Consider the following 21,240-nt stretch of genomic DNA (forward strand, 5'->3'; position numbering starts at 1 on the left):
CTCCACTTCCAATCCAGCAACCTGCTTATGGCCTGGGAAGGCACCTGAGGATGGCCCAACCCCTTAGGTCCCTGTATACATGAGCGAGCCTGGGAAAAGCTTCTGGATTCCAGTATCAGCGCAGCTCTGGCCACTGAAGCCATTTGGGGAGCAATTCAGCAGTGGAAGACCTCTTTCTCTGTATTTCCTTCTCTTTGTATTCTACCTTTCCCATTAAAAGAAAAAAAATCTGACCATTACCCTTGTTTATTTTCACATGTTGCCATTTTTCTAGAAACTCTGGGAACTTCACCTTGCCCAACTCACAAGTTCTGTTGTATTCTCCTCTTTATCCTCACCTATTTTTCCTCCTTTTCAGAATTGTTGGATTATCTTATGAAAACCTGTCCCTAAGCTCATTTCTATTTTTGATCTTCCTATATTTCTTTACTCATGTGTGAATATATAAGAGCATTTCCAGTGAATAAAAATTCTATTTTCTAAGGGTTGTTGAACATAATAAAAATCATCACTCCTGACTTCCGAAGCACAGAAAAGTGTGTTTGAGATTCTGCCTCAGAATCATGATAAATGTTCTTTTTTTCCTTTCTCAACTTTTTGTATACCTATTTTCTTTAAGGAGAAATTTTCCGGATGCTATGAACTGATTGTATGTGGCCCTCCTAGATACATGAAAGTCGGTATGGTTGTATTTGTGGTAAGGAATTAAATGATTTTAAATGAAATCATAAGGGTGGGACATTGAACAGAATAAAATTAAGATCATTAATAGGAGAGACTCTAGGCAGTGTTCCGTCCCTCCCTTGAGGGAAACAGAAAACACATAAAGGCGGCAGCTACGTGCAAGACAAGGAGAGAAATTTCAGCAGAAACTCACCTTGCCAGACTCCAGTCTGCTGCTTTCCCAGGTCACAAGCAGGGAGTGTCATCAGAACTCAAGCAGCCTGGACATGAATTTGTACCCATATGCCACTGCACTGGCCCCTTCACTATCTCTTCTTGAACAAATATAACCACATACATTCACTGTGAGAAGTCGTCTTTACAGCTTAATGAGTTCTAGCTTTTCTGATATTCTTAAATATTTAGATTCCACTGAAAATTTCAAAATAGTTATTCATTAAAAGCAGTTACAGCACCTGCACATTCCTTTTAATGCTACATGTCTAAGTTTACTTTGTCGAATTGCCATGGCAACCATGAACACTATCGTATTAACACCTGCACATGACATCACAGAGTGAAGATGCTGTAAAAAGGATGTTTAGAAGTTAAATGTGCATTTTGCAGGGCCTGGAAGTCTCAGCTGGCGAGGAAGAGAGAGGCCCAGATGGCTGTACTTCTGCGTGACCCCCCACATTTCTTACATACAGTTGGAGTTACTATTTTACAGAAGTAACTGGTATTACTTCCTCTTGACTCTCAAAACTCCTTTATTACGTGTCCCAACAAATAACACAGATACAAAAAAACCAGGCAAGAATCATTTAGTCCATTCCTGTTTTCAAGTACTATTTCCAATAATGATTTAAATAAAGATGCCAAGTTTGATGCTACTCCAAAATGCACGCAGAAAATGGTATTAGAAGGTGAGTTTATATTGGTGAAGAGATATATTGAAATCCATGCCAAAGAGTCTTCAGAAAGCCCACAGAAGGTGTACACTAAAAAGAACGAGGTACAGATGTCAAGACATTTTGCACAAAATATTTGTCTTTAAAATTTTATTTATTTATTAGAAAGTCCGGTTTACAGAGAGAAGGATCTCCATGCACTGGTTCATTCCTCAAGTGACTGCAATGGCCAGGGCTGAGCTGATTCAAAGCACAGAGCCAGAAGCTTCTTCTGGGTCTCCCACGCAGGTGCAGAGTCCCAAGGCTTTTGGCCGTCCTCATCCATGTTCCCAGCCCATAAGCAGGAAGCTAGATGAGAAGTGGAATATCAGGGATACAAACCAGCACCCATATGGGATCCTGGCATGTGCAAGGTGAGAATTTTAGCCAATAGGCTACTGTGCCAGGCCCTAAACTTATCCTTTAATTTCATTTGTCTACAATTTAAAAAAAAATTTTATTCACATATTTACAAATATCAACAGACATTTTTGTAAATTGCTTCAAACTAAAGAAATCTAAAAGATTGGTTTTTGTTATAACAATTAATCAAGAAATTATTTTTAATGATCGGAGAAAAGCATAAATTTTATCAGTATCCTCTCTAAGGAAGCATGACTCCTCCCGCAGTGTTAGTAACAAAATGAGAAGACACGAGGGAGGCACTTGAAGAAAGTCTTTCTTTGGGCCGTGCCTTTCCTAACCCAGCCCTCAGAATGACAAAATCCCTTACAGCAACACTTCTTGAAGAAACTCAGAGAACGGGCTTTAAATTGTGTTCAGACTTGACTTTGTGAAGTAGAGATGGGTGTTTGAACTTCTAATGGACAGATTCTCTCCTTACATCATCAATTTTACAAAGCTTTGTTGTTCTTTTAATAGGATCCAATCATCTAAATCCAAACATATGTGATGATTATGGGTCTAAAGTAAAGAGTCCTTCCTTTTCATTACTTCTAGTATTTCTAAATCCCCATTTTACGCAAGAAAACACAAGAGTACAAATTTAATTCAAAGTGCATAGTATATAACAAACAAAAAGGCAAGTTTATCTACCAAACAAGTATGACAGTGAGTCATTAAAACCACAGCTATTTTATTTATTTATTTTATCTAAAGGTTACTTCCTCTTGAAAATGAGAAATGCACTGGAGGGAGAAACAGGGCGCTTAAGAATGGTTTTACGATTCCTGACAGTAAGAATAAAATCGTAGCAGTGAACGTGGAATAGTGTGCCACTGGGAAATGGAGGAAACATGGAAGAGGACAGTTAGCAGCAGTGACATCAGCCGAAGTGGAAAAACAGAAATCTAAGAAAACCAGCAGTGAAAGAAACTGTGCATGTGGAAAAGCCATCTTGAGCGGACTGTTAGCAGGACCCAGATCTAAACCTAAGTATTAAAAATAAAGACTATATGCCTATACATAGAACAACTCTAAGTTCCCTTATTTGCTCACTGCCTTCATTCTGTAAACATATGAAGCCACGGGTCACTAGCTTTCAGTTGTAACAGGGACCTGAAGAGGCTGTGGGTCGGTTGAGATTACAGAGAGAAGAGCTTGGTGAAGCAAGACTGACAGTAGGTCTTGTCATTCTGCTCCCTGAAGATGCCCTTCGACAGCTGCGCCAGGCAGAATGCGCACACAAAGTGCTCAGGGTGGAACTTGTGCCCCATGGCGCTGATGCAGCGGCCAGTGATGGGCTGCCCACATCCACGGCAGAGGGTTCCTTGGCGCTGGTGGTAATGCAGCTCACAGAACGGACGGCCATCCAGTTCATAGAAGGAACCAGTAGAAAAACCACTGAAGCAGTCCTGTTTGGGGTGGGGCGGGAGAAGGAAGGAACACAGTAAGAGGTGAGTCATCAGCAAAGTCCAATATTCAGCCTTGACATTACAACTAGCTGCAGGCATTTCACTTGGATCCCTGACAAATGAGGCTAGCGTGTCCCTCTTAGTCAGCAGACCAGCACATGCCCACACAAATGTTTCTTCGTTTTCCCCTGAGGAAGTCCTCCCACATAAATGCCTTATCTAGGGCTATGAGGAGCTCCTCTTGTAGAAGACAAGAGCCCTGACTTTCCCTGAACCCAAAGGATGCATGAAGATGCAGGCTATACAGACCCCACACACAAAGCACTCTGGATGCCAGACGGTGTCCATGGCTGTAAGGTAGTTCTCCAACACTGGGCGGTTGCAACCACCACACTTGGGAGAGAACATGGCTAAGAAATCCTTTCGGCAATATGGCTTCTTGTCTTTCTCGTGAAAGCCTGGAAAGATAAAATCAAGGAGTCACAGTTTGAACCCTAAAGCCATGTTAGAGAACGAGAAGGCACCAATGATCTACAGTCTTACTCTCCTAAACCCAGGGACTCCACACTCAAAATTGGGCTAATTATAGGAACCTACCTCAACATGTTATAAAAAATAAATGACACAGGGCAAGCATTGTGTTTTAGCATTGTGTAAGTTAACAACTGTTCCTCCTCGATGTCTTTGTGCTAAGCATTCCCTTGGTCTCAGATGTTTCTGCTGCAGACCCTAAGACAGCATGGCCTAGGGAGCAAGACGTCATTGAGATGCCCATGTCTCATACGGGTGTGCCTGAGAGTCTACAAGAAATACAGATACTATTAAGCAACCAAATATTCATATAATAGGTATTCTTGACAGTGAAGAAAAGTAAAAAAGCCTAGAAAACCTGCTAAATGAAATAATGCCTAAAAATTTTGCTGGTTTTGAAAGAAATAAGGCCGTCCAGACACAAGCTCCAAAGGTCCCAAGCAGACTCAATTCAAAAAGGTCTTCTCCAAGACATGGTCATCAAATTGTCAAAGAAGAGAAGAAAATCCCCAAAACAAGAAAAAAACATCAAGTTACACATAAAGGAAAACCAGTTAAACTGTGTGACAGCAGACTTGCAAATGGAAACCTTCCAGGCCAGAGACAGCGAGATGATACATTCAAGGCCTTAAAAGAAAACAAACAAAACTCACTCCAACCAAGAATATTATATCCAGTAAAGCTATCCTTTAGAAGTAAAGAATAAAGTATTCTCCAGCTAAGCAAAACACCAGTCTTAGAAGAAATTCTGAATTATGTCCTGCATTAGAAGTAAACAAAAGAATTAAATTCTACCGGGCCCGGCGCGGTGGCGCAAGTGGTTAAAGGTCCTCGCCTTGCACACCCGGGATCCCATATGGGCGCCGGTTCTAATCCCGGCAGCCCCGCTTCCCTTCCAGCTCCCTGCCTGTGGCCTGGGAAAGCAGTCAAGGACGGCCCAAAGCCTTGGGACCCTGCACCCGCGTGGGAGACCTGGAAGAGGCTCCTAGCTTCGGATCGGCATAGTATCGGCCCGTTGCGCTCACTTGGGGAGTGAATCATCGGACGGAAGATCTTCCTCTCTGTCTCTCCTCTCTGTATATCCGCCTTTCCAATAAAAAAATAATAAAAATAAATCTTTAAAAAAAAAGAATTAAATTCTACCATTTGCAATAAAATGGTCCCAGCTAGAGACCATGATGCTTAGCGAAATAAGCCAATCCCAAAAAGACAAACATTACATATTCTCTCTGATATAAGGTAACATTCATGCAAAATATAAAACTAACAGACACATAGGTGAACAAATACACACACACACACACACACATAGACTCTCACAAACTGTATAATGAAGACTAGCATACCAGGAAGTGAAGATATTCAGTCTGCATCTCTACTTCTGAATAAATGGGGAACTCCCACTGAAACAGTCAAATGACAATACGATACTAGATTTTCTATCATTGTCTATACCTGCAATTCCATGATATACTTGAATAGCCGAATCTTAAACTTGTAACTGTTACTAAAGGACTATATTACTATAATAATGTGGCGAAAACGTAGGGGAAGAGAGGAAGAAATGTGAGGGCAGGATGGGAATCCCTATTCCTACAAAAATATGTCATGGGAAATAATAAAAATATGTTTTTTAAAAAAGAAGAAAACATGAGACATGTGTCATTACCTAATTCATTAACAGAACATATAGAATCACGATGCAAGGAATAACATGACAGGTCTTAGTTCTTATCCATCAATACTAACCTTGAATGTGAATGCCTTAAAAACTTCTATTGGTTAAAGGAATAAAAAACTACAACCCCACTATTTATTGCCTACAAGAAACTCACTTCACAAACAAGGATCCACATAGACTGAAAGTGAAGGGATGGAAAAAGATACACAAGGAAAATTGAACCCAAAAGTAACCAGGAGTAGCTACCTCAGATAAAACAGATAAAGGATAAAACAGACTTTAAATCAAACTGTAAAACAAGATAAAGAAGGACATTATATTTTGAGAAGATTCAATTTAGCAAAAAGAAATAGCAACTATGAACATACACATACCCAACACAAGACCATTCAGATGCATACACCAAATACTAGTTGACCAAGAGGAAGAGAGACTCCAATACAATAACAGTGGATGACATCAACACTCCACTCTCATCAATGTGCAGATCATCCAGAAAGTAAAATCAATAAGGCTATATTAGACTTAAAAGATACCACTGAGCAAATGGATGTGAGAGGCATTTATGGGACATTTCGCCACATAGCAACAGAGTACACACTCTTCTCATTAAATGCCCATGGAACATTTTCTAGGACAGACCACATTAGTATGCCACAAATCAAGTCTTAGCAAATTTAAAAAGACTGAAATCATACCATGTATCTCCTCAGACTATGATAAAGTAGTAAAACTAGAAATCAACAACACAATAATGCAACACGCATAAATACTTGAAAATTAAACATGCTATTGAATAGATCACTCAAGGAATTAAAAAGAAAATTCAAAAACATCCTTGAAATAAAAGCAAGTGGAAAAATATCAAAATATTAAAATACTGGGATACAGTATTATGACAAAAGTTTACAGTATTAAGTGCTTACATTAATGAAGAGAAACATCTCAAAGATTTAACGATGCATCTTGGAGACTTAAAAACACAAGAACCAGCCAAATCCCAACTCAGCAGGAGGAAAGAAATAACAAGGATCAAAGCAGAAATAAAACTGAAACTAAGAAAACAATACAGAAGATCAATGAAGCAAAAGGTTGGGTTTTGAGAAAATAAACCAAATGGACAAAGCTCTAACCAGATCTAACAAAGAAAAAAAAAAGAAAAAAAACCTCAAAATCAAAGGTGAATAAGGAAACATTACAACCAACGCCACCAAAATACCAAGAAATATAGAAAACTATATGCTAACAATCTTGGAAACTTCTAAGGTAACGATAAATTACTGTATTCTTACAACTTGCCAACATAAAGAATTTTTTCTTAAATTGGGAAGTCAGATGTACAGAGAGGATGAGAAACAGAGAGGAAGATCCTCCGTCTGCTGATTCACTCTCCAGGTGGCCACAATGGCCGGAGATAAGCCAATCTGAAGCCAGGAGCCCAGAGCCTCTTCAGGGTCTCCGATGCCAGGCACAGGGTCCCAAGGTTTTGGGCCATCTTCAACTGCCTTCCCAGCCCACAAGCAGGGAGCTGGATGGGAAGTTGGGCTGCTGGGACATGAAGAGTTGTCCACATAGGATCCTGGCATGTGCAAAGCAAGGACCATAGCTGCTAGGCCACTGCATTGGAACCCACAACTTGCCAACATTAAATCAAGAAAAAATGGACAGGATCTTGTGCAACAGCCTAGTGGCTAAATCCTCACTTTGCATGCACTGGGATCCCATATGGGCACCACTTCGTGTCCCGGCGGCTCCACTTCCCATCCATTTCTCTGCTTGTGGCCTGGGAAAGCAGTAGAGGATGGCCCAAATCCTTGGGGCCCTGCACCCGCATGGGAAACCCAGAAGTTCCTGACTCCTGGCACTGGACTGACTCAGCGCCAGCTACTGCAGCAACTTGGTGAATGAATCAGTGGATGATTTGAATTTGCTCTCTCCTTCTCTCTGTAAATCTGGCTTCCCAATAAAAATAAATAAATCCTTTAAAAAAAGAAAAAGAAGATAAGGACAACCTAAACAGACTAGTAACAAGCAATGAGACTGAAGCAATATTCAAGTCTTATAAAAAGGAAAAGTTCCAAGCCTGACAGCTTTATTACTAAATTCTATAAAATATTCAAAGAGGAAGTAACTCCAACACTCTTTAAAGTATTTCAAAATATTGGACAGGATGGAACTCTGCCAAACTCTTGCTCTGAGGCCAGCATTACTTTGAAACCATAATAAAACACACAGTGCAAAAGAAAACCACTGACCTGTACATGTAATGAAAACAGACACAAAGATTCTCAGCAAAATAAGTAGCAAATCAAATCCAAAACAACGTCAAAAAGATCATACATCACAATCCAGTGGGACTTATCCCAAAAATACAAAGTGAATCAATGTTTGCAAACCACTGAAGAACATCGTACGTCCCAAGAGTCAAGAACAAAAACCACATGGTCATTTCAATCAACACAGAAAAAACATCAGATTCAACTTCTCCTTCATGATAAAAACTGTCAATGAACTAGGCAGAAAGGGAGTATTCCTCACAATTATAAAGGTTATATATCACAAACAAGCAATATCATACCAGGGGGAGTACAGCCACAAGTATTTATGCCCGTAGATCTGGAACAAGATAAGGCTGTCCACTTCTGCCACTACTATTCAATACATTACCGAAAGATTCAACAGGAGCAATCAGGGACGAGAAAGAAATAAAGGGCATCAAAATCAGAAACGAGGAAGCCAAATTACCCAAATTTGCAGAGCAAATGATGCTGATGCTGTACAGCAAAAATCCTAAACTCTCCACCAGAAAGCTGTTAGAATCGATCAATTTAGTAAAGTTTCATGTTGCAAAATAATGTTACAAAGAATAGGCTTTTGGAAACTAATGTTAAACTCACAGGAAAATCAAGAAATCCCATCTGCAATAGCAGCACAAAAATTAAAATATTTACAAATTAATTCAACCAAATAAGTAAAAAAAAAAAAATCTCTACTATGAAATTTACAAAACATTGAAGACAGAAATCATCAAGAACACACAAAATGGGAAGACTTTTCTCTCTGATGGATAGGAAGAATCAATATAATTAAAATGTATATACACCTAAAGCAATTTACAAATTCAATCCAATCCCTTAAAAATACAAATGACATACTTTATAGAATTAGAGAAAGTAATCCTAAAATGTTCATGGAATCACAAAAAACTTAGACTAGCCAAAGCAATGCTGAACAAGAAAAAAAAAATCACACTTGAAGCATACTACAAAGCTACAGTAATTAAAGCAGTATGAAATTACATGAAAACTGATAACACAGATGCATGGAACAGAAGAGTCCAGAAATTAACCACACGTGTGTGTGTGTGTGTGTGTGTATGAATGAAATTAGATGCATACCTCTCAGCATACACAGAATTCAACTCTAAATGATCAAAGACCTACATTTAAGATCTAAGCTGATGAAGCTGTTGGAAGAAAATGTAGGTGAAATACTCCAAGGCTTCAACGCACAGCTTTTTGGAAAAAACTCCAAAACAGGAAACAAAAGCAAAACAAAACAAATACAACTGTATCAAATTCAGAAGCTTTTGTACGAAAAAAGGAAACAATCAAAGGAATCAAGAGACACTCAGTAGAACAGGTAAAAATATTTGCAAACCACATATCTGACAAAGAACTAATATCCTGAATATATCAGCAAAATTTAAAAAAAAAAGGTGAACAATAAATTAAGAAATGGGCAAACAATCTCAGTAGCCAATTCTAAAAAAGAAATACAAATGGCCAACAAATATATAAAAAAAAATGCTCAACACTGCTAACCACTAGAATGGAAATCAAACAATGAGCTATCACCCTAAAATCCAAAACACAGACAGTAATGAACGGAGCTGTGAATGTGGGCAAAGGACATCGACAGGCTGTCGCTGGGAATGCAAGTTGGTGCTACCACTGTGGAAAACAATGTGCCAATTTGTTTAAGATTTACTCGTTTACATTGAAAGGGAAGATTTACAGAAAGAGAAAAAGATGTTCTATACGCTGGTTCATTCCCCCAAATGGGTGTAATAGCAGGAACCGAGCCGATCCAAAACCAGGAGCCTCTTTCGGGTCTCCCATTGTGGGTGCAGGGTCCCAAACTGAAATTAGATTCTTTACAGTAATCCTCTAAAATAGGTTTGAGTCCCATTTTATAAATGAGCAAACAGGAGCTCTGAATTAATACACAGCTGACTTGAAAGTAAAGGAGCTGAGATTCAAATGTAGGCTTGATTTTAAAGCCTGACTTAAAAGTCCCATCTCCAACTTGACTGTTCTCTGAGAAGAAATGGTATTGCTGAGCTCCAACACCACAGCCCAGCAGTTTTATGAGTGCTCTTCCTATGCTCTGGTGAACAGCACATGAGTCAAGTGGAGGATGGACTGGGAAGCAGCCTACCAAAGCATCACCTATGAAACCTACTTGGATGGGGTGAAAATGCAACAGCAGCAGCCAGATCAAGAAGCTGTAGTTTTCCCACTACCTCTGACCAATTCGATAATACATCTTCCTTTACAACTATGTTTCATTGAAAAGAAGACAATTTAGCACAATTTTGAGGCCTATAGATCTAAATACCTAAACTAGTTTTCTTAAAAAAGAAAAAGATTCGCTTATTTGAAAAGCAGAGTTACACAGAGAGGAGAAACAGAGAGAGAGAGAGAGAGACCTTTTATCTGCTACTTCACTCTCTCCAGAAGCTGGCAACTGCAAGAACAAGGCCCAACTTGAAGCCAGGAGCCAGGAGTTTCTTCTGAGTCTCCCATGTGGGCGCACAAGCACTTGAGCCATCCTGCACTGCTCTCCCAGACCACTGGCCGTTAGCAGGGAGCAGAAACGGAGCAGCTGGGACTCAAAGCAGTGTCCTATAGGATACCCAACCACAGGCAGAGGCTGGTCCACCTTGGTGCTGACCTCCAGACTAGTCATTTTCTATGCTTCCCAATGATCTTTCACACTAAACTCAAGAAACAGAGGAGCTGGCTTGACTTTTATTGACTTTATCAAAGGATTTCTGGAGTTTGCTTAAGGCAAACTAAATGCAAGAAGTCCTGCTATTTAACAAACACCACAATCTTCTTTCCTGCTTTTGTGTGGGGTACTTCTCAAGCCTGAACACATATCACTCACCTGAGAACCAGTTAAGGTGCACATAACTGAGTCCTCCTCCCAGAATTTTTCATTCAGTGGGTGAAGAATGGGACTTAAGACTTCCATAGTTCTAACCAGTCTCCAGGTGACACTGAGATGCCATTAGGCAGGTGACACCAACCTGAGCTGGCGTATAAGCAGGAACTCCTTGAGAAAAGGGTAAGAAGTACTAGCTAACCTAGGATTGACTCTCATCTAAGTATTTGCAAGGAAGCAAGTCTCTAGAGTGGGAAAGGAAGAGTCTAACTACTCTTCTTCAACTTGGGTGAGTCTCAGGAGAGGAATCAAAAGCAATCAGACAAACTGTGTGTTTAGCAGTCTAAAACTAACAAAGTTTCAGCATTTACTTTTTGCTGAGGCTCTCTGGGGCCAATTACCTCTGGAGGATGAATAAGAAACACTGACAATTAACAGTGTCACAGGGAGGAAGGTATTTAGACTCCAGTGAGACACTGTTGGTCATAGGGGAAATCAGAAAGCCCTTGCATGACCCAGATAATGAACAATTAAAGAGAAGACAGGTGGGCACTGAGGATCTCATCCCTGGAGGAGGGTAACACCTGATGTACTTAGAAATTTGAGCCTTAAAGAATTCTCTGAACAGAAGGAAAAAAAATACAAATGAATTAATTTCTCAGGAGGGTCGGTGCTTAACCTGTCATTATAGAAACTGTGTGTGACTATGTGATTTAGCATAAGGTTGGATGTCACCCAATTAATGGTCTGATAATATGGTATTAAACTCACTCAGAAAAAGCAAGGGATAAAGACAGAAATATAACCTAAAAGGAGCTTTTGATTAATATATAGAGGACTCTATAAATATTTTAAGGGACTTTCATTTCTGTATAAAGTTACATAAATGACTCTATAAGCCGTGTCTTCTTAGTAGATACCCAAATTAAAAACAACCAGAATTAAGAACTTTCATGGTGCCTTCTGGCATCCCATGGAATGGGCATAGCTCTACTTAAAATGCTTATGTAACCCACGGTTCTGATGCTGGACAACTTCCACATCATAACCATTCATGGTTCTACTCCACTAACTCACAGCCCTTCATGATTCCCAGGACAATACAAATTTATTGTGACACATTTCAATATGATTCAATTAAGCTGCAATGAATGATGCTGATTAACTGAAGTTTAATCTAGAAGTAGAATAACAATTTGTGGAAAGCATTGAACAAGCTCCAGTAAAGAAGCAAATTATTGCAAAGTGCTCTGCTGGTGCTTCTGTATTTGGGTCTATGGTGAAACAAAGTGTATCATATTGGTGCCAAGAAAAGGGAGACACCAAGAACAGAACTGAGTTTTTGATTAAATGATAGATGTGATATTATAAAGAGAATCTGCAGAAATGAGATCTGAGTTTAATTCCACCTGTGACTCTGTATGACTTTCAGAAAATTATTTTTACTTCCATGAGATTTTATCTTCTCATTTATAACTAAGTAAATTACAGAATAAATTTGCTCTCATGGGTTGTGGTGTGGATCAAATGAACAAGCCAACAATGTACAAAACACCATGCCTAATATTTACGAGAATATCCTCATAGGTGAAAGTCCTGAACGCTAGTAGAATTATCCTGAACTACTTCCTATAATATCACTCACAACAACAACAATTAAGCAAGTAAATTGTAAATATTTATAAGGAAAAAGAGAAAAGCAAAAGATGCAAGCAAATAAAACAGTAATAAGTCTATCAAAAGCCTAAAGTAAGCTTTAGGGGTGGTAACTAGTTCAATATAAGAAAACTGAAACCCGCATCCTTACAGATGAAAGATGGCAATAAGCATCAAGCTTAGAAGGGCTGAGAGACTGAACATACAAGATAACTCCCACAGCTAGACATGCGATTGTTGGAAGGCCTGGGATCCCGCTGGAGGTCAGATGTAGTGATTATTTCTGAAATAACTGAACAAGCAAGTCTTAGTGACCAGCAAGAGTGGGGACCATGAAGAATGAGCTCAAGTTTTCTGCTGAAAAAAAATGGGAAGTAAAACTGGAAATGCTGAACAGTGAAGAATGCCATTCCTCCTTCTCTGCTCCCTACCGCCTTTTTGTTTTTAATCTCAGCATGTTGGCAAAGAATACTACTTTGGCGTGGCTCATGGGGAATTCGAATACATATATGGCAAAAAATGAACTACAATTCCATTGACTATGTGAGAAAAGTATACATTTCCTAAGTCCCTTAAATGAAATTTCAAGTGAACGTTTCAATCATTTCTAAAGGATCCTTAAGAAGAGCTGAGGGAAATTCCATCAAAAAAAAAGATCTGCAGAACGTACCCTCAAAGGAATGTGCTGAGGGGACAAAGCCAGTCAGGGCACGTAAAAGGAAATCAAGAGTTCCCTGCTGAACTTACAACCAACCCGCAAAAGCATCCAAGAAAAGAGTCAAACATCAGCCAGGTCAAGGGAGCACAAAACCAAGCCAACTGCAGCCCTAGCCAAGAGAGAACTCCCTTGTCCTCCATTCTCATCTCCTTCCTCCCCTACATTTCAACCCTGAAGGGCAGACAAGGTTTAAAAAAAAATTCTTGAGGAAGACAGATGTTAGGGTCAGATTAAGAGGTGAAAGGGCCCAGCACAACAGCCTAGTGGCTAAAGTCCTCACCTTACACGTACCAGGATCCCATATGGGCTCCACTTTTCATCCATTCTCTGCTTGTGGCCTGGAAACAGTCAGGGATGGCCCAAAACCTTGGCACTCTGCACATGGGAGACCCAGAAGCTCCTGGCTACTGGCTTCAGATTGACTCAGTTCCAGCCATTGTGGCCACTTAGGGAGTAAATCAGCGGACGGGAGATCTTCCTCTCTGTCTCTGATCCTCTTTGTATATCTGACTTTCCAATAAAAACAAATAAATCTTTTTTAAAAAGAGTGAGGGGGTGTAAGGTCATAGTCCTTTACTGGTCTTCTGCAGCTTGAAGGTTCTACCAGAGGGATGGAGTAGCTGCTACTTTTAAATAGTTGGAAATTTAAGTTATTAATAGATTGAATAGGGGCCTAATCTGCCTGTGACACCAGCATCCTAAATGTGCATGCATTGGAGTCCCAGTTGCTCCACTTCTGATCCAGCTTCCTGCCAATGACCAGGGAAGGCAGCAGAGAACGGCCTGAAGCCTTGGGCCCCTGTGGGAGACCCAGAGGAGGTTCCTTGCTTCTAGCTTCAGGGTGGCCTGGCTCTAGCGACTGCAGTCATCTGGGGAGTAAAACAGCAGATATAAGACCTCTCTATCTCTCCTTCTCTCTGTAAATTTACCTTTCAAGTAAGATAAATAAATCTTTAAAAAAACAAACTGAGCTACCTAAGAGCTGTTTTTGTGTTTTGTATCTTACATTGATTATATGCGTGTTCATTAACAGTAATCACAGCTCCAGCTGTAGGCAACAGCCTAGGCTGTCTTGTATCAAGGTAAGTGCTACACTGTTGGGAGGAAAGCAGCCAACTGCTGGCATGCATTCTGGGTCTGGCTAACCCAAATCTGTGTTAACTATACCAGTATGCCAGCATAGTTGCTTATTCCATTCTTTAATTTTTCAAAAGACATGCTGGGAACTTGGTGCACTGCCACGCAACACAGCGCAGGGATGGTAGGCCAGAACACATTATCCCAGCCTCCAGGCACACCACACACCACCATGCAGTAGAGAAAGGGTTCCGGATGGGCTGCAGACTACCCAGGAAAGGGGTTCTGAAAACATGTTGGAGTCAAGGCCACTGAGGATATGTTTGACAAGGGAGCAGTGATTTCTCTGGGCTTCACAAATCCAGAACAGTGCTTGTGGACAGGTGAAGCAGCTAAAATGAGGTCGTTTAGAGGGTGGAAACTGGAAGGCGTTTTTGGGTCATGTGCAAGACCTGAGCTGGGCTAAGCAGCATCACCCACTACCCACCAGTGCATGTAAAAGCTGAGGCTGGGGCATGCCTGGCTGGGCAAGGCCACACCAACCAGCAAGTCCCAGGACAGTGGCTGAGTCACATCAGGCTGGGCTGCAACACCCAAGGGAAAGTGAGAGAACCGGATATGGGGCAGATTCTGCCGGGGACTTGTGTCCTTTCATCTGTGGGAATACAGCACACACCAGTTTGCATGACAGCTGAGGACAGTGATGAGTCAAGCCAGGTTGGACCACAGAATTCACCAATTCTTGTAGGATTCGGGGCTGGGAGGCAGCTGCCAACATATACAAAGGCCAGGACTGTGGGCAGACCAAGCCAGGCAAGCCTACAGTGCCCACTGGCATGCATAAGATCCATGGTGGAGAGCAGGCCCGGTAGAACTTACACAATTTCCCTACAGGACTGCAGCTTCCACTGGAGAACATGGAAGCTGGAGGTGGAGATGGGCCAGGCCAGGAAAAGCTGCAATACTCAGCACGTGTGTGGACTCAGTGTGGGAGCAGGCCAGGCTGGGCCAGGACACAGCACCACTAACACATGCAACTGTAAAGACAGTGTGTGGGCCATACCAGGCTGGGCTACGCTGCAACATCTGCCAGTGAGAGCTGGCTCTGGCTCAAAGCACCCACTGTTCTAGTCAAGATTCTGCGTTGGGAACAGACCTAGTAGAGGAACTTTGGAGACTCATCTATTGGGCTACAACTCCCATGTGTGAGCACAAGAGCCAAGGCTGGGGAGGGCCAGGAGTACTAGGCCAGGCAAGGCTGCAGTACCCATCAGCACACATGTGTTTTGAGACTAGGGGCAGCCTGGCTGGACTATGCCCCATCACCTGCTGGCACTCTAAAGAGCCAGGATGAGTTCAGGAGGGGCTGGGCTAAGCAATAGCATCTATCAGCAAGATCCAGAATGGGTATGGGCCAGTAGGACTAGGCCACAGAACCCACTAGTGAATGTCAGGACTGGGGGGCTGACTTACCTGTCAGAACATACGAGATCTGGGGTCTGGAAGTGAGCCTGGTAGGGTAACTTGGGGAACTCCCCTGCTAGTCATAAGCTGCTCCTACTGGTGAGGGCACGAGTCAGGACTGGGGTGGGATTGGCTACATCATCCTTTAAGTCACATGCCAGATGGGGTTTGGGAGCAAAACTGACCGACAGCTGCATCCACTAGTATGTACATTGGCTAGTGTGGGCAATGGACCAAACTGGACCAAGCACTAGCTGGAGCATACAAGAATCAAGTCTGAGGATTCCCCAGCTAAATCATTTGACTCAAACGCCAGAGAAAAAAATCATATGATAAGTGGCCCAACCCTGAACTACATGTATTGGGACTGGGCCTCCTCTGCTCCTGCCGCCTGCGCAGTGGACAGCATGCCCAGATGCACGTGGGAGACATGACAACCAGATCATCTAGGCCAGCACTGGACATTGAGTGCTTCATCAGAGAACAGAAAGCAGAACACAATGAACCACTCTCCTGGCCAAGCTTTGCAGCAAGTGTTGGGGTCTGGGGATGCACTAAGGTGGTCTCGGTCAGGCAACAGGACTTGGAAAGATTTTCTCAACCCTGGTGTAACAAAGCTAATAATGTCCCAGTATTATCAAAACCCCTTCAAGAAATTGTTGAATTTATCTGGACAATAAGATGCTGGACACTATGCAAAGTACATGCTTGCGATGAAAGAATCATGATTGGATTTGAACTGTAATACTGCAACAAGGTGGAGAAATCCACCATGGGGGGGAGGGTACGGGAAGGGGCTGGGGGAATCCCAAAGCCTATGAAACTGTGTCATAAAATGAAATGTAATAAAAAAAAAAAAACCTTCAAGTGACGTGCTCAGAACACTTCCCCACATCAGGGTCTCCCAAGAAGTCATCAAATGACCATCCACCACATCCAGGTGCTGATGTAATTTCACAGCAAGCAATGGCGCCCTCTTCTTCCCTTCCAGCAGACACAGGAGGAAAAAACCCGAAACCTTTGTCCCACCTACCTTCCTCCACACCTACACCCTCCCCACCCTAACTAGATGCCTGCATGGGCCTGCATCCTCATCAGCTATGTAAACAATGTGTTTTCTCTTTTAGAAAAATAATCAGCACACATGCACAAAGCTTTTTAAGAAAAAGGAAAAAACTTTTCCTCCAGGGTTAACTGATTGGTTTATCCTGTGTATACTCTACCCCATAAAAACATGCAAGTACGACATGACTTGATTTTAAAAAATTAAATAAGATGATCTTAAAATATATAAAAGAACATGAGAATACAAATAAAGAAGTATTCTGATCCCATGCATGAATCATATTTGTTCAAAACAAATAGGAAATGGGAAGGAAATTAGGACAAAGCAGCAAATAAGAGAAAAAAGCTTGCAAAGAGGGATAAAACACATCACATAGGAAAGTTCAACAATAAGAATAAAATCGTATTAAATATTCCTAACACGGAATCTGGAAGGCAGCTAAACAGTACCTTTGGAATTATGAGCAAAAACGTTTTACCTCCAGGGCCTTGTGCTGAGACGCCACCAGTAGCACTGGCATCCCATAAGGCGCCAGCTTACAATCTAGCAGCCTCACTTCCCCTCCGGCTCCCTGCTTAGAGCCTGAAAAAGCAGTGGAGGATGGTTTAAGTCCTTGGGTCCTTACACCCATGTGAGTCACCCAGAGGAAGCTCCTGGCCCCTGGCCTCAGAGTGTCTCAGCCCTCACAGCTACAGCCGTTTAGGGGATGGACCAGTGGCTGGAAGATCAGTTTCTCCCACTCGGTCTCTGTTTCTCTCTCTCATTTTGTGTGTGTGTGTGTGTGTGTGTGTGTGTGTGTGTGTGTGTGTGTGTGTGTGTGTGTGTGTGTTTTCTGTGACTCCACCTTACCAATAAAAATAACATAAATCTTACGGCCTGGCATGGTAGCCTAGTGGCTAAAGTCCTCACCTTGCCCGCGCCAGGATCCCATGTGTAAACCGGTTCCTGTCCCAACTGTTTCCATCCAGCTCCCTGCTTGTGGCCTGGGAAAGCAGTAGAGGACCATCCAAAACCTTGCGACTCTGCACCCACCTGGGTGACTCAGGAGCTCCTGGCTCCCAGCTTCAGATTGGCTATGCTCTGGCCACTGTGGCCATTGGGAGAATGAATCAGCAAGGCAGATTTTCCTCTTTGTATCTCCTTCTCTCTACAAATCTGACTTTCCAATAAAAATAAATAAATATTTTAAAATGATAACATAAATATTAAAAAGTAAACTTTCCTTGATTTGGAGTAGCAAGAAGTCTGGAATGAGTACAAATAGACAGACTTTGCTTACATGGGACCATCCCTAAAGAGTTACCCAGCCTGGACCTAAACCCTGTACCCACTCCTGCTTATTCCCTCTCAAGTCTTGCAAAACCAGTCCTTTGCATGAGCTTCAACAAACAGGAGCAGGAGTTGCTGGATCCTGGTTTTGAATCAGCTCAGCTCCAGCCATGGGCAGCCATTTGGGGAGTGAACCAGATGGAGGCATTGCTGTTACCTCCTAGCTGAAGACAGGAGCCAGAGGCAACCTCTTTCCTTCTTTCTCTCCCTCCCCACTTCTTTCTCCTTACTGGCTTTCAAGTAAACAACTTTGTTTGAATAAAAAAAAGTACCCAAGAATATATCAGACATGAGTGGAGAGGCAATAATATTTCTTAACCTCATCTTTCATGGTGGAACTCAATCTCTGTGTGTGTGTGTGTGTGTGTGTGTGTGTGTGTGTGTAAAACTCGACCTTTCCAACAAAAATAAATCTTTAAAATAATTTATAACCAGAATCCTATGCTCTAGTCAACTTAAGGGCAAAGACAAAAAGCATTTTAATACATTCACTTTATGCAAGAACATTAGCTCCTATTATTTCTCAGAAAGCCACTAGAGGATGTGATACTTCAACATAAGGCGGTAACATGTGGAAAAGATATGTTATTCTGGAAATGAAGGATCCAAAGAGGCAAGTAGTGAAAGAAATCCTGGAGTTAACAGAATAGAGTGACAACACTCAGCACAAAGAAAGCATTTCAAATTGGAATAGGAGGTTGCAAATCTCCTAGAGATGTGTAACCAAGGGGCAAAAAATGAAACTGATTTCCAAAAGTAGCTGGACATTTTGAGAAGAATTTCACATTTCTCTTAGGTAAAATAGGGATTAGTATAAAGAAAACTAATCTAATGAAAAGGGAGTTCAAACGTTAACTCCAGAAGACATCATGATAGTAATATTAATCATCACTATGACTCCCTATCACTCACCATGCCAAATATAATACTTGCATTATTTTATAAGATAGGCACTACTATTAGATCTATGTGAATGATGAGAAAAGTGAGATACAGAGAGATTAAATACCTTGATCAAGATCATGTAGCTCATAAATAACATAGCCCAGATTTGAACCAGGAAGTCTGACTCCAAAATCCATGCTTCACGGTAATCATAGTTTGCTAAGTGGCCAAATTGTAAACGTGTGCCTGCCTGCATGTCACTAATTTAACCAAAAATTATGAAATCACACTTAGTATCCTTGGGAGTGGGCATTTGGTCTGGCAATGAAGACATTTGCACGCTGAAGTTGGAATTCCTGGGTTAATGCCTGTCTCTGGCTCCTGTCTTCAGCTAGGAGGTAACAGCAATGCCTCAAGAAATTGAGCAGGGACACAACAGAGGGGAGCCTTCTGTGTGTGTGTGTCTCAACCTCTTTCCTTCTTTCTCTCCCTCCCCACTTCTTTCTCCTTTCTGGCTTTCAAGTAAATAATTTTGTTTAAAAAACAGCCAAGTATATATCAGACATGAGTGGAGTGGCAATAATATTTCTTAACCTCATCCTTCATGGTAGGAATCAATCTATAATGGTAACAATTGGGGGAAATCAGTACATAATAATATAAATTGCTACTCAAAACGTACAAGCAAATAAAAGAATCAGCTTAAATAACTTGTAGAACTGGATTTGGAGATGGTCAAGGGAAAAGCAGTGCACTTATTCTTCAAAAATACTGATTTTGAAGTAATATTTAATACTTAATATTAATTTAATATTAACAACTTTAAGCTCTGAATCTACATTTCTTTAATTAAACAGGAGGTACAAACGTTGGAGAAAGGGAGGAATGAACTCTGGACCAGCAGATACCTAGGAGGCAGAAGCCAGGAGTCTGACAGCAGGTGGGCGGCAGGCCACAAGGCAAGCACTGCTGAGCACAGTCCTCCCCCGGGAGCCATACCTTCTGTACCAAACACCTCTCCACAGTGAGCACAGAAGAAGTGTTCTGGATGCCAGGTCTGGTTCATCGCCGTCAGCACTTTCTGGAAAAGGAACGCACAGCCTTTATCAAGCATGACCCCTAAGAGCTCCATGAAAGCTTGACGAGGGGTGGGAGGACTGTACTCACGTCCAGAATGGGGGCTGCGCAGTAGGCACAGCGCGGAGAGAAAAGGTTGTGGTAGTCCTTGGGGCAGTAGGGCAGGCCGTTCCGCTCGAAGAAGGGATTGGAGCCGATCTCTTCCTTGCAGCGAGAGCAGATGAAGTGCTCCGGATGCCAGGACTGGCCCAGGGCATGGATCACCTAGGGGAGGTAGCAAGCCTGACTCAGGACCACAACGGAGTGCTCCAGGCTTACTGAGGACGCTGTATTCTGGGTAAAGCACACTACAGGTTTGCTACTCTGAGGTTTGCGAGTGTAAGAGTGGCTGTCTTCCCAATGATCACTCTGCCAGAAACCTTCACTTTACTGTCCCAGGGGGTGAAAGAACAGATGCAACTCCAGGAAAAGCATAAGCGACAGTTTGGCTTCCTCTAAATACCTCACCTCACGCTACACAAAGGTTCAAGTCTCCAAGCCCTTTGTCTTAGCTGCATGAAGGGTGAGACACAGAGTCTGAGGCTGAATCCAGCTGGGATTTGTCAGCCATCAGCTGAGACTGGCAGTGCGTGGACACGGGGAGCACTCAGTGAGCGATCCCTCAGCGGGGGCCGTGCAGTCCTCTGCACTTACAGATCATTCTCTCCAGGTTTACCACCAGCTCTTTCTCAAACGTGGACATGTCAGTACGCATCTCTGATCCTTGAGTTTCCTGTTCTTATAGAAGAAACATCAATAGTTTCCTTGCAGGGCACAAGTGATGATTACAGGAGGGAACACTGGGAAAGCCCTTCTCACTGTAAGCAACCACTACTAACAACTGAAAGGCGCTGGAGAACAAGGAGAAAGAACAATCTTGCAGTAGGGGAAGGTGGACTCAGGCATGCGCAGAGCCCACAGGACCAACATCTCTGCCCCTCCCACCTTTCCAGCAATGGGTTTCTGGCAGGAAGCACAATGGCCCTTTGGCACTGTTGGGATCCCAAGGTCCTGCAGTTCCTGCTCCAAACCCCCAAGCATTGAGTCCAGGGAAGCGTTGTGTTCCTGCTTGTCGGCCGCAGGTCTCTTGCCAGCATCTGCTTTCACTGACACCTGATACA

The 21,240-nt window shown here is 42.2% G+C and overlaps 1 protein-coding gene across 3 annotated transcripts in view; it reads right to left on the reverse strand.

Moving 5' to 3' along the window:
* Positions 1 to 2,689: 2,689 nt before the first annotated feature.
* LPXN (leupaxin) overlaps positions 2,690 to 21,240 on the reverse strand; it is a 43,915-nt gene continuing 25,364 nt past the window's right edge. For all 3 annotated transcript variants that reach the window (XM_041003967.1, XM_041003965.1, XM_041003966.1), the window contains 5 exons: positions 21,065 to 21,232; positions 20,171 to 20,344; positions 20,003 to 20,084; positions 3,737 to 3,885; positions 2,690 to 3,427 (listed from right to left, as the gene is read on the reverse strand). In XM_041003967.1, coding sequence (XP_040859901.1) covers positions 3,158 to 3,427; positions 3,737 to 3,885; positions 20,003 to 20,084; positions 20,171 to 20,344; positions 21,065 to 21,232 — 843 coding nt within the window. In that variant the 3' untranslated portion in view covers positions 2,690 to 3,157. The remainder of the gene's footprint in view (positions 3,428 to 3,736; positions 3,886 to 20,002; positions 20,085 to 20,170; positions 20,345 to 21,064; positions 21,233 to 21,240) is intronic.

This window comes from Ochotona curzoniae, unplaced genomic scaffold (assembly GCF_017591425.1).
Source record: "Ochotona curzoniae isolate NIBS_2020 unplaced genomic scaffold, NIBS_Ocur_1.0 scaffold_3171, whole genome shotgun sequence".
NCBI lineage: Eukaryota > Metazoa > Chordata > Mammalia > Lagomorpha > Ochotonidae > Ochotona > Ochotona curzoniae.